This window comes from Sorex araneus, chromosome X (assembly GCF_027595985.1).
Source record: "Sorex araneus isolate mSorAra2 chromosome X, mSorAra2.pri, whole genome shotgun sequence".
NCBI lineage: Eukaryota > Metazoa > Chordata > Mammalia > Eulipotyphla > Soricidae > Sorex > Sorex araneus.
The window spans coordinates 145,334,100-145,348,239 of record NC_073313.1 but is presented as its reverse complement, the minus strand read 5'-3'; the positions used below and the strand labels follow the sequence as shown (position 1 = coordinate 145,348,239).

Here is a 14,140-nt window from a genome sequence, read left to right as displayed (position 1 = left end):
TGCTTCACGCCTTTGGTTAAGCTGATTCCATGGTACTTGATTTTCTGAGGTACTACTGTGAACGGGATTTTTTTAATGTCTCTTTCTTCTCTTTCATTATTTGTATATAAGAAAGCCATGGACTTTTGAGTGTTGATTTTGTAGCCTGCCACTTGACTATATCGACCTATTTTTTCTAGGAGCTTTGCTGTAGAGTCTTTAGGGTTTTCTTAGTATCATATCATCTGGAAATAGTGATAACTTGACCTCTTCCTTTCCTATCTGTATGCCCTTGATATCTTTTTCTTGTTTAACTGCTGTGGCCAGGACTTCCAGTACTATATTTAATAGGAGTGGCGAAAGCGGGCAACCTTGCCTTGTGCCTGATCGCAGAGAGAAGGCTTTTAGTTTTTACCCATTGCAAATGATACTTGCTGTGGGCTTTTGGTAGATGGCTTTGACTATATTGAGGAAAGTTCCTTTGATGCCCATTTTGCTGAGTTTTCATCATAAATGGGTGCTGGATCTTGTCAAATGCTTTCTCTGTATATATTAATAAGATCATATGTTTCTTATTATTTCTTTCAATGATATGATGAATTATGTTGATTGACTTGCGAATGTTAAACCATCCTTGCATCCATGGGAGGAATCCTACTTAGTCATCGTGTATGATCTTTTTGATGAGTGGTTGGATCCTATTTGTTAATATTTTGTTGAGGATCTTTGTGTCTATGTTCATCAGGGATATCGGTTTGTAATTCTCTTTCTTTGTGGTATCTCCTTCTGCTTTTGGTATAAGGGTGATATTTGCTTCATAGAAACTGTTTGCAGGTGTTTCTTTTTATAAAGTTTTCTCATTTTTAATTCACTTTTAATTCTTCCTAGAGGAATACAGATTTGAATGAAATCCATTCAGTCCATAAATACATTAGCAACAAACCTTCCCACCAGTCGTCCCAACTCCAGCCAGAGGTGGTGCCTCAGAACAAGGAGTGCGTGTCCCACAAAACCCCAACAGACATGTGCTGGCTTCTTGCTGGAAGCCGGGTGTGTGTGTATGGGTGTGTGTGTGTGTGTGTGTGTGTGTGTGTGTGTGTGTAAGACAGAGGGAGATGAAGTCCCTGCAAACACATCCACGTGGCAACCAGTCGGCAGTCTAGACGTTCCAAATCCCTTAGCATCCTGAAATCCTTCACCACAGACAACTGGGGTGGGGGTGGTATTGGAGAAGGCAGGGGTGTCTAACATAGCAACTACAGCGACACGTTAGAACCAGCAATTCAATGGTGTCTTTGACTTTTCATAAGGTGTGCCACATACAGGGGGTCGTCAGCTCCTTTCTCTGTCAGCCAAGTCCACCTGTGCTTGTTGTCAAGAGCACCTTACTGGCCTTACTCTAGCCCCAGGGTCCTTTGTCCAGGGGCTGGATGCTTACTGGAGCAGAAGTGTTTACACCTACAAAGACCCCTACGGACCTCCCAGCGATGCAGCTTGGTTTCCACCAAAGCCTGTTTGTCGAAAGTGGGCCAAGTATCTCCCCCCTCTTTTTTGCATCTTGGTTTACTGCCTATGCAGGGCCCAAGCTTGGGGACACTTCTGTGTGGACCTTTAGACACCTGGAATCTGTGGAAGCAAGACTACCCTGCCCCCCCAGGGGGAGTTAGGGCAGATAGAGCCAGTTAGGACAGATAGAGCCGCACAGTTCCGTGCTCACACTGCTGCTCCCAAGTGTGTTCTGGGTTGAGTCTAAGTCATACTGGTGCACAAAAGCAAAACACAAAACAGCGATCGGAATGGCTGTGAGGCCGGGACCCAGATCAGAGTGCCACCAAGTCAAAGGGCCGTGAGGGAAACAGACGAAGCTGCAATACAGCTGGTGAGTCTGACCCAGCGGCAGATAGCCGTGTAAATAAAGAACAGATATCAAAGGCATTCACTCTCCTCCCCAGACCATACTCAGAACAGGACACACGCTCTCTCCACCCGCCGCCTGTCCTAAAGTGTCTTCACAAGGATACTCCACTGTAAGTGCTTTATCCATCCCTGTGCAGTCTGCTCTGACAGCTGGCTGGAAAGAAATGGGAAACCATTTTATATAAAACATCACTGTAGTGGATAACTGGTTATGTGTGTTGCTCCTTTCATCTTCTCCTTCCAAAGTAAGTCTGCTTCTTGATTTTATTTCCATGCAGAAAGAGACTCATCTGCATACACGGCACTGTTGATCCGACAGTCTTCAGTCCCCACGGAGTCTGTTAGTTCTTCTTCCTCAGAATCCTCCTCCTCCTCTTCCTCTTGTGCCGAGGAACTGGAGGTGGGTCCTTTGCAGGTTTTCAGATGGCCCATGAGATGATATTTGGTTAGATAAGCCTTTGTACATTTTTCACAGACATAATCCCATTTTCCTTCATGTGAATTGAGATGTTACTTTAGTGATTTGTTCTCAAGAGCAGTTTGTCACACTTGGGACACTTGATCTGGTGTTCTTGTGTGTGGGTGAGCACGTGCTGCTTGAGGCCCTGGAGCTGCATGAAGAGCTTGTTGCAGTAGTCACACTTGAGTTTCTTCTCGCCCACGTAGATGACCATGTGGGACTCCAGGTGGGCCTTCTGGGTGAAGGACTTGTCACACAGCACACACCTGTAGTTCTTCTGACCCGTGTGGATCTTGAGGTGGGTCCACAGGTTGCCGGGGTCACTGAAGGCCTTGCTGCAGAAATCGTACTTATGGGCCTTCATACCCATGCAGCCCATGAAATGGACGTGCAGTTTAGATGGAGAGATAAATGCCTGGGGGCACATAGAGCACTTCCACTTCCTTTCCTTGTCATGGATGGGCCCGTGGCTGCTGCCGTGGCCCTGGCTGGGAAGATGGCTGTGGATGTGGCTCGTCAAGGGGGCTTTGAACTCCGCGTAGGAACTACACTCCTTGCTACAGTTGCAGAGGTGCACGTCCGGGTGCTCAGGGACACCGATCTGTTGCACATAATCCCGGCTGTAATAGAAGCGCAGTTCGATTTCAGGAGGGATGTCTTGTGAAGTGCAGAAATAGATTTTTCCATTATGGGGATAAGCCACCAAGTTCTGCTCCTCCAGGTTCCTGGATTTGCACACAAACATCATCCAATTTCATTCATTTTCGTCAGTCGTGACGATGCAGAATTTTAGAACTCCATTGTGGTAGATTTTCCAGATATGATTGACTGCCTTGTCCATCCACTCGGTTACTTCCATGGAGTTACTCTGCTGGCCGATAAGAGGCCCAAAGAACGTTCGCACTGGAATGGTCTCTCCTGTCCACACACCAACATCTGCTCCTACGATTGACTGGCAGAGAACGAGCTGCTTCAGGAGAGACAGATTGGCTCTGCTCTGAATCGGAGTGTCGGGGATAAAGGTCACAGGCCCATGCTCAGGACAGTCTGATGGGTAGGCTCAGTCACACAGCGTGCACCAAATCGCAAACAAGGTTGCCATGTTTTCCTTGTTTGAATTGGAGTCTTCCATTTGCAGAGAAGGTGGTACAAAAGAAAGACTGTCGGTAGCCACATCTATATGACCTGTCCCCATGGCAAACTCCAGGGTGAAGGAGATGGCCACGGGCTCGAGTCTGAGGCAAACTTCGTGAAGGGAAACGGACTCTAGGGAGGTAGAGAGTGACACTCTTACAGACTTGTTGCTCATGGCCACGGTGTGTATGGAGTCCCCCAGGGCTCCATCTGGAATCCTGCCGACACGGCTGGCAATGTGGTCCGTCTCCATAACCATGAGCAGCTCCAGACCGTTGCCTTGTAGGGGGAGCAAGGCGCCGTGGCCCACGGAGTCCGCAACGAGGCTGCTGCTCACGGACTACACGGCCAGCATGTCGTGACTGTGAGCACCACTGGGGATTGGGGGGTGCTCTCCTGCCACACCGTCCGTCGCCAGCTCCTCCGCCATCCCATCGGTGGAGATGGGGCTGGTCACCCAAGAGACGTTTTCCACAGTGATCGTGCTCTCCAAGGCCACCTCGTGGCCATCGCCAGCGTGGAGACTCTGGGCCATGTGCGTGCTGACAGAGCGCGAGTCCATGGGCACAATGCCCGGTTCTAATCTGACAGTCCCATCGGACTGGTAGAGATAGAGCACGGAAGGGTTATTGGTGACAGACAAGGCCGTGTTACCGCCGACATTTATGGAGTTGGGGTAGATATACTGTGGGGGTGGTCTGCTAAATACGATAAGATGCCAGGTAGAATGGTTCATGAAGTAACTGCATTCCAGGTGGGAGTGCGGTGGCGGAGGTAGGGTATAGTTACTTTCGGGCAACCCACACATCACTACTCGATCCCCAATGCATATCAGAGGCATAAGGGACAAGGCAGAAGGAAGAGAGCTCAGGGAGGGACCCAGGTTTGGAACTGACACTGGCAGCCCTGGAGCAGGGATGGCATTGTGAGTGGGGGACGCAGCCAAGCCCAGTTGACTTCTGAGACTGACAAGGCATTGCTCACAGAGGATGAAGTCAGCTGCTCCATCCCCACTGGGCTCAAGTTCATTTCATTCATCCTGGGAGGCATCCATGCAGGTCGACCTCTGGAGAACTGGCCTCTGGTGGCCAGGGAGCCCACGTCAGTGCTGGGCCACCGCATCATCCCACTTGTGCCTGATGAAGAAACGACGCCAGGCCGGCCGGGGCGTCCCGCAGCTCCTGCGGGCCAGTGGCACGGGGCATGCCGGAGCGCGCTTGATGCCCCTCCTGCGGGGCGCTAGATGCAAGTGTTTTAGATATTTCAATTTTCTGGAAAAGCTTAAAGAGGATTAGGACCAATTCCTTTTTAAATGTTTGGAAGAATTTGCAAGTGAAATCATCTTGGCCAGGACTTTTGTGCTCAACAAAATCAACAAGGTAGACATTGTACCAGTTATCGTTTCAGACCATGATGCACTGAAGATAAAAGTTAATCATGTACAGATGCAGAAAACCAAACCAAACACCTGGAAATTAAACAGCTCGATGTTGAACAATGAGTGGGTCAGAAGGAAATCAAGGAAGAAATCAAAAGGTACCTGGAAACAAATGAGAATGAAGACACGAGCTACCAGAACCTGTGGGAAGCAGTTAAAACTGTTAAGGGGAAAATTTATAGCCCTGCAAGCATATCTCAGGAAGGAAAAAAGGGCCAACATAAATAACTTAACTTCACAGCTCAAGACCTTAAAAAAGGACCAACAAAAGGAGCCCAAACCAGGCAGAAGGAAAGACATAACAGAACTTAAAGCAGAAATTAACTACATGGAAACCGGAAAGACAATCCAAAAGATCAATGAATCCAAGGGCTATTCCTTCGAGAAAATATACAAGATTGATAAACCACTAGCAAGACTCATAAAGAAAGAGAGAGAACCCTTATAAGCCGAATCAGAAATGAAAAGGCGGACATCACAACAGAAACCAAAGAAATTCAAAAGATCATCAGAGACTACATTGAAAATCTGTATGTGACGAAACAAGAAAACCTAGAAGAAATGGAAAAATTCCTGTATTTCTATAATCTCCCAAAGCTGAAACAAGAAGACCTGGAATACCTGAATAGTCCTATTAACATCAAGAAAATTGAAACTGTAATCAAAAGTCTTCCGAAAAACAAAAGCCAAGGTCCAGGCGGATTCACTAGCGAATTCTTTCAAACATTCAAAGAGGACCATTGCCAGTTCTTCTCAAGCTTTTTCAGGAAACTGAAAAACAGAAACCCTCTCAAACTGTTTCTATGAGGCTCATATCTTCCTACTACCAAAAGCAAACAAATACACCACAAAAAAACAAAACTTCAGGCCAGTATTCCTGGTGAACACAGATGCAAAGGTTCTCAACAAAATACTAGCAAATGGAATTGAACAACTCATCAAAAAGATCATATACAACGACCAAGTGGGATTCATCACGGGGATGCAAGGATGGATTAACATCTGGAAATCAATCAACATAATCCATCATATCAACAAAAGAAAAGATAAAAATCAGATAATCATATCAACAGATGCAGAAAAAGCATTTGACAAGATCCAGCACCCGTATATGATGAAATCTCTCGCCAAAATGGGTATAGAAGGGACCTTCCTCAATATAGTCAAAAGCGTTTATCACAAGCCTATGGCAAGCATCGTCCTTCATGGGGAAAAACTAAGAGTCTTCCTTCTGAGAACAGGGATGAGACAAGGATGTCCCCTCTCTCCACTTCTGTACAATATAGTACTGGAAGTGCTTGCAATAACGATTAGGCAAGAAAAAGATATTAAGGGTATTCAGGTACGAAAGGAAGAAATCAAGCTCTCACTCTTCGCATATGATATGATACTAAGAAAACCCTAAAACGTCTACCAAGAAACTCCTAGGAACAACAGACTAGTATAGGAAAGTTGCAGGCTATAAAATCAAAACCAAAAAGTCCATGGCTTTCCAATATGCTAATAATGAGAGAAGTAAGTGACATGATAAAGCAATCCATTCACAATTGTGCCTCAAAAAAATCAAGTACCTCGGAATCAGCTTAAATAAGGAGGTAAAGGACTTATATAATGAAAACTACAAAACGCTACTTCAGCAAATAAAAGAGGACACGAGAAAATGGAAAGATAACCCCTGCTCATGGGTTGGAAGTATAAACATTGTCAAAATGGCAATACTCCCCAAAGCATTGTACAAATTCAATGCATTCCATATAAGGATACCCTTGACATTCTTCAAAGAAATAGAGCAAATGCTCCTGAAATTCATATGGAACAATAAGCCCCCATGAATAGCTAAAGCAATACTTGGTGAAAAGAAAATGGGAGGAATCAACTTCCCCAACTTCAAAATCTACGACAAAGCGGTAGTAATTAAAACAGCATGGTACTGGAACAATGGCAGAGCTCAGACCAATGGAACAGGGTTGAATACTCTGACTCACACACCCAAATATATGATCATCTAATGTTTGATAAGGGAACAAGAAATGTGAAGTGGAGCAAGGAAAGCATGTTTAACAAACTGTGCTGGCAAAACTGGACAGCTACATGCAAAAAAATGGGCTTAGACTTCCACCTATCACCATGTACAAAAGTCAGATCAAAATGTATTAAAGACTTCAACATCAGACCAGAATCCCTAAGGTACATTGAAGACAATGCCAGCAAAACCCTCCAAGACATTGAAGCCAATGGTATCTTCAAAAATCACATGCCACTGGCCAAGCAAGTGAAAACAGTGATTAAAGAGGGTGGGAGGGATGCTGGGTTTACTGGTGGTGGAGAATGGGCACTGGTGAAGGGATGGGTTCCCGAACTTTGTATGAGGGAAGTATAAGCACAAAAGTGTATAAATATGTAACTGTACCCTCACGGTGGTTAACTAATTAAAAATAAATAAATTTTAAAAAATTTAAAAAAATAAATAGAACTATCTCAAACTAAGAAGCTTCTGCACCTCAAAAGAAATAGTGACCAAAGTACAAAGACAATCTGGGAAAGGATATTTGCGCAGTACCCATCTGATAATGGGTTGATATCAAGTATATATAAGGCACTGGTTGAATCCACAAGAGGAAAACTGCCGACCCGATCAAAAAATGAGGTGATGAAATGAACAGAAACTTTCCCAAAGAAGAAATCTGAATGGCTCAGAGGCACATGAGAAAATGCTCAACATCACTAATTATCAGGTAGATGCCGATCAAAACAACAATGAGATATCATCTCACACCAAAGAGACTGGCCCCCATCCCAAAAAATTAAAGCAATCGGTGTTGGTGTGGATGCGGGGAGAAAGGGACTCTCATTCACTGCTGGTGGGAATGCCGACTGGTTCAGCCCTTTTGGGCTGAAAACAATATGGACGATTCTCAAAAAATTAGAAATTGACCTTCCATTTGACCCAGCAACACCATTCCTGGGAATATATCCCAGAGAGTCAAAAAGGTATAGTAGAAATGACATCTGTACTTATATGTTCATCGCAGCACTGTTTACAATAGCCAGAATCTGGAAAAAACCCGAGTGCCCTAGAACAGATGACTGGTTGCAGAAACTTTGGTACATCTACACAATGGAATACTATGCAGCTATCAGAAATGATGAAAACATGAAAATTGCATATACTGGATCAACATGGAAAGTATCATGTTGGGTGAAATGAGTCAGAAATAGAGACAGACATAGAAATATTGCACTCATATGTGGAATATAAAGTAGCAGAGAGGTACAAGATTGCAATAATGCAATTTCTGGCAGAATTTCTCTGCACTTAGTTACTAAAATATTAAAATAATGTAACCCAAAACCGTTACAAGACCTCATATCTCTTCATTCTCAGGAATGGAAAACAAATTATCAAATGCTTCCTTTTCAGCATGTCCAACCTCTGGAGGAGAAACTCCAAACAATAATAGTGAGTTTTTCATTGAATTATTCAATTTAATCAAAGTAAAGTGAAAGTAAAGTGAAATTTATCAGTCACACAGGTGGGCTGGGGTCTGGGGAGGTGGGGGTTGTGGGAGAAGTATACTGTGATTCTTGGTGGTGGAACATGTGCACTGGTGAAGGGATGGGTGTTCCAGCATTGAATAATTGAGACTTTTTTTTACCCTATGAAAGTTTTATTTTTTCTTTATTTATTTTTAATTAGTGAATCACCGTGAGGGTACAGTTATAGATTTACTCATTTTTGTGCTTATGTTTCCCTCATACAAAGTTCGAGAACCCATCCCTTCACCAGTGTGCATTCTCCACCACCAGTAAACCCAGCATCCCTCCCACCCTCCCCAATCCCATCTCCCCCCACCTCACCATGACACTGTGGCAGGGTATTGCCTTTTGTTCTCTCTCTCTAATTAGGTGTTGTGGTTTGCAATAAAGGTGTTGAGTGGCAACTGTGTTCAGTCTCTAGTCTACATTCAGCCCGCATCACCCTTCCCCCACATTGCCTCCGACCGCATTATACTTGGTGATCCCTTCTCTGAGTTGCCCTCTCCCCAGAATGTGAGGCCAGCCTCCAAGCCATGGAGTCAGCCTCCTGGTACTTATTTCTACTATTCTTGGGTGTTAGTCTCCTACTCTGTTATTCTATATTCCACAGATTAGTGCGATCTTTCTATGTCTGTCTCTCTCTTTCTGACTCATTTCATTTAGCATGATACTTTCCATGCCGATCCACTTATATGCAAAATTAATGACCTCCTTTTTTCTAACAGCTGCATAGTATTCATTGCATAGATGTACCAAAGTTTCTGCAACCAATCATCTGTTCTAGGGCACTCGGGTTTTTTCCAGATTCTGGCTATTGTAAACAGTGCTGCGATGAATATATAAGTGTAGATGTCATTTCGACTATATTTTTTTGCTTCTCTGGGATATATTCCCAGTAGTGGTATTGCTGGGTCAAATGGGAGCTCAAGCTCTAGTTTTTTGACAGTGGTCCATATTGTTTTCCAAAAGGGCTGAACCAGCCGGCATTCCCACCAGCAGTGTAGAAAGGTCCCTTTCTCCCCACATCCTCTCCAACAGCGGTTGCTTTTGTTCTTTTGGATGTGTGCCAGTCTCTGTGGTGTGAGGTGGTATTTCATGGTTGTTTTGATCTGCATCTCCCTGATGATTAGTGATGTAGAACACGTTTTCATGTGCCTTTTGGCCATTCGTATCTCTTCCTTGGGAAAATTTCTGTTCAATTCTTTGCCCCATTTTATGATGGGGTTGGATGTTTTCTTCTTGTAGAGTTCAACCAGTGCTTTATATACCATTGATATCAACCCCTTATCTGATGGGTATTGTGTAAATATCCTTTCCCATTCGGTAGATTGTCTTTGTATTCTGGTCATTCTATCTTTGGCGGTGCAGAAATGAAACAAAGAGCTGGTTCTTCGAGAAAATAAATAAGATTGATAAACCGCTAGCAAGACTCACAAAGAAAGAGAGAGAGAGAACCCTAATAAATCAAATCAGAAATGAAAAGGGGGACATCATAACAGAAACCAGTGAGATTCAAAAGATCATTAGAGACTACTTTGAAGGTCTATATGCCACAAAACAAGAGAACCTAAAAGAAATGGATGAATTCCTTGATTCCTACAATCTCCCAAGACTGAACAAAGAAGACTTGGAATACCTGAATAGACCCATTAATATTAAAGAAATTGTATAATTGAGACTTAAACCTTAAAGCTTTGTAACTTTCCACATGGTGATTCAATAAAAAAAAATAAAATAAAGGAGTTCAAGGAGGATTATGAACATTAATGTAAGGAAGAAAATTATAAAACACCAAGAAAATTATTATAAGATATAGTTGATCTTGGGTTTGAAGATGATTTTTGATGCACTTCTAAAAACATGACTCATGAAAGAAAAGAGTAGATAAACTGGGCTATATGCAATTTTAAAGCTGCTATTCTGTAAGACGTTATGAAGCAAATGAAGATAAGTTATATATTCATTCCTTATAATTTACCCAAGAATTAAAATTTGTGCGTGCATAAAAACTTGCAAACAAATATTTATAGCTATTTAGTCAATACTGATAAAAATTGTGAACAACCAAGATGTCCTACAAATTCATGACGGTGTATCCACATAATAGAATATGTATTTTTAATATATATGAATATATTATATCAATATGTGTATATGTATAATATATGTATGCATATGCATGATATGTATATTCTATATATGTATTTATAATACATATATACATATAATGTATACATATAATATGAATATGTGTATACATACACATATATACACATATGATAAAATGGAATAACCTGCAAAGCCATGAAAATGTATGGAAGAATGATAAATGTATGGAGTTAAGTCAAAGAAGCCAATCTAAAAGGGCTTAATACTATATCACTGTATGAATGTCACTGTCATCCTGTTGCTCATCGATTGCTCAAGCAGGCACCAGTAACGTCTCCATTCATCCCTGTCACGTGCTAGTGTAGCCCAGTGGCATCTGCTCGTTCCAGGAACATAAAGAGCATGTTATTACGTGTTATATTATTTTGAACTCACAAAATACTACATGGATTCATATAATGATGTTTCAGCAAAGGAAACAAAGTAAAATTATTATTTGTGTATTCCAAAGACTCACGTGCATGAAAGAAGGGTAGGATGAATTGGTCAAGCATAGATGATTTCGAGGGCTATGAAAAGATACTATATGATGATTTTTCTAAAGATGAATACATGTCAGATATTTGATCAAACCTATATTTGTTCAACACAAGAATCAACATCAATATAAAATGTTTTAGCTACCATCGTTGCCTGCGCTTATTAATTGCAATAAATATATTATTGAACTTGAAAGTTGCCAACAGGGAAACTGTCGGAAGGTACAGGGAGAATAAAATATAATAAATCTCTCTTCACTTTCTACTTTTTTATGAACTAAAACCACTTTAAGTATACCTATCCATTATGTATTTTTAACAAATAGACTTTCATTGTAAGAAATATTTGATACAAAATAATCATCTCAAATAGCTATAACTACCTCTGCAAGCATAAGAACAGAAAATTGGAGGCAATTTCTTCAAGAACAATACAAATAAAACTATATCTTTTCATATCCTCTAATATCTACTATTTCAATGAATGGAATAGGGATTAAAGTTCCTCCCTAATTTTTCTATCCCTATTGCTTTAGACAGATTAACCATAGCTTCCTACTTGCTTTCACAGCAACAAACAACACGAGACAGAAACAAAAATAATAAATCCAGGCAATGAGAACAGAAAAAATTTCCATGATCTCAGGTCTAAGTTCAGGAATACTGACCACCTACCATCATCATCCTTTCATTTTCTACTTCATTAAGCAATTCGGCAAATTCCTTGAAGGATTCAGCTGAAAAGATAAAATAAGATATATACAGCATTAATCACGACACTAAATATAAACTGGACAGAGAATATGCATAATGGGAAATAGAATCTAGTGACCCAAGATTGCAAGGGAGCAAACATCAAATTAATCTCCTTACATAGTTACATTTTTCACTGTGATAAAAACTTTAACAATATACTTGGTAATATTCAAGTATATCAAACAGCATTGCTAACTATAGATATTCTGGCTATTTTATTTTATTATTTACGGCTTACAAAGGTAAGACTATATCTTATGACCATCTTCATGTACTTATACATGCCTTATGGCCAGCTTTTAATATCATTTCTATGAATTATTTTTCTTAGAATCATGAACATAAAAGATCATGTAGTACATGTTTTTCTCAGTCTGACATCTTCATTTACCACAATGCTCTCATGATCCACCCATGCTGTCCCAAGTGACAAGAGTTTCCTATTTTTATGGCTGAATATCATTTTCTTGCATGTGTACGTTTGTATTACATTTTCTGTATTCATTAATCGGTTAATGGACCCTTGGATTGTAAATCTATGTTTGGGCTGTCAAGCATCACATTATGACAAATATGAAGGTAGAGACATCTCATTACATAGTGATCTTATTTATTTCAGATATGTATACAAATGGGGGATTGTCAAATTATAAAATAGTTCTATTTCTAACTTAGTCTAATGAGGAACTTGCATAATACTTCCCACATTTCCAGTCTGTTGCAGCAATTTCTGTTCCCACCACCAATATACAAGTTTCATTTTCTCTAAATTTTGACCAGTATTTAACTCTTCTGCTTGTGATGACAGCCACTTTAACATGCTAAAAATAGGTGCTGTTTTATCATGGTCTCAATTTACATTCGCATAATAGTTACTGATCTTGAAAATCTTCACATTTACTCATAAATATGTGTTGGAATATCTCCCTGGAAAAAATAGTACTTCAGGTTATTGTTAATTTTTTTCTAGACACCAATATGATTTACTTAAGTTTACAAAGAAGGAAAATTTCAATGAAATTGAAGAAAAAAACTGAAGAAAAAAAAGAAGAAAAAAAATTACTGAACCACAAAGGTACACGTGTAATTCAAAAAACCAAAGGTCAATACATTTGCAATACAGTTTACTATGGGAAAGTTAGTTGAAAATAAGCGCAAACGTTAGATAAAGCTTTTTTTGATAGTCTTATGTCAATAGTCATAGTGGCAAAACATTTTCTAGGGATATGCTATTTAAATTAGGTGTCATGAAGAGTAATATTGCTGAGAAAAAAGCTACGTACTCAAATGAAAAATTGTATTAAAATCTGGGACTAGACAGATTGCTTAAGTAACTATAGCTCATGTATTACATGGCAGTGAAACAGATTTGATTCCTGAGATTATCCCTAAGCAAGACCTAAACCGAGGTCAGAGCACAAAGCTAGTAGTAGCTCTTGAACAAGGCTCACTGTGATCCAAAATTTAAACGTGTGTATACACATATATAAGGATATAGCTTCAAAGCTTCACTTTCACCACTAGGGAGACAAAATAGTCATTAAATATATAAGAAGAATTAAATGAACTTAGGTTAAATGAATAAACACAGACTCCTCCATCCTCAAAAAGCTAAACAAACATTATTCTCTAGTACACAGGGAACATTCTCCAAGACAGATGAAACACTGGGGAAGAAATTAAACATATATAACTTTAGGAAAAAAAATCATAACAAGCAACCTCTAAGACTACATGAGTAGTCTTAGCACCCATGAAGCAATCTTCGAAGGTATTAAGGTGCAAATTAAACACAAAAATATATATGGAAAATATTCAGTATCAAAAACCTAAACAAAATACTGCTAAATTACAAATGGATGTAAAAAAAATCAAGGAAAAATTGAAATTTCCTGGAAACTAATAAGAATGAAAACAATCTAGCAGAATTCATGGGAAATACCGGAAGTTAAGGAGGGGAATTCGTGACAATAAGGCCATATCTAAAGAAATAATTCAAAGCTCAAACCAATGACTTAAACACATGCTTTACACACCTGGAGTAGAAAAAACAAATAAATCCCAAAACAAATAGGAGGGAAAGTTTTTACTGAAGTAAATCTAGCAGGAGCTGACTTCTGGGGCCAATTTGGTATTGAGGATGACCATCTTGTCCCTCCCCAGGAGAGGATTCTCCCTGAATGAAAAGTGGAAAAGGAAGGTGAATGCACTTGCTACTCTACTTGGCTCCAATCAGCCCTGGTTCAGAGCACTGAGGCAAACCCAGAAGTG

At 40.6% G+C, this 14,140-nt stretch overlaps 1 protein-coding gene and 1 pseudogene across 2 annotated transcripts in view; both read right to left on the bottom strand.

Moving 5' to 3' along the window:
• The window catches only part of OPHN1 (oligophrenin 1), a 530,418-nt gene that overhangs the window by 363,215 nt on the left and 153,063 nt on the right, over positions 1 to 14,140 (bottom strand). For both annotated transcript variants that reach the window (XM_055122033.1, XM_055122034.1), the window contains exon 4: positions 11,789 to 11,850. In XM_055122033.1, coding sequence (XP_054978008.1) covers positions 11,789 to 11,850 — 62 coding nt within the window. The remainder of the gene's footprint in view (positions 1 to 11,788; positions 11,851 to 14,140) is intronic.
• LOC105943262 (PR domain zinc finger protein 4-like) lies at positions 2,161 to 4,540 on the bottom strand (annotated as a pseudogene).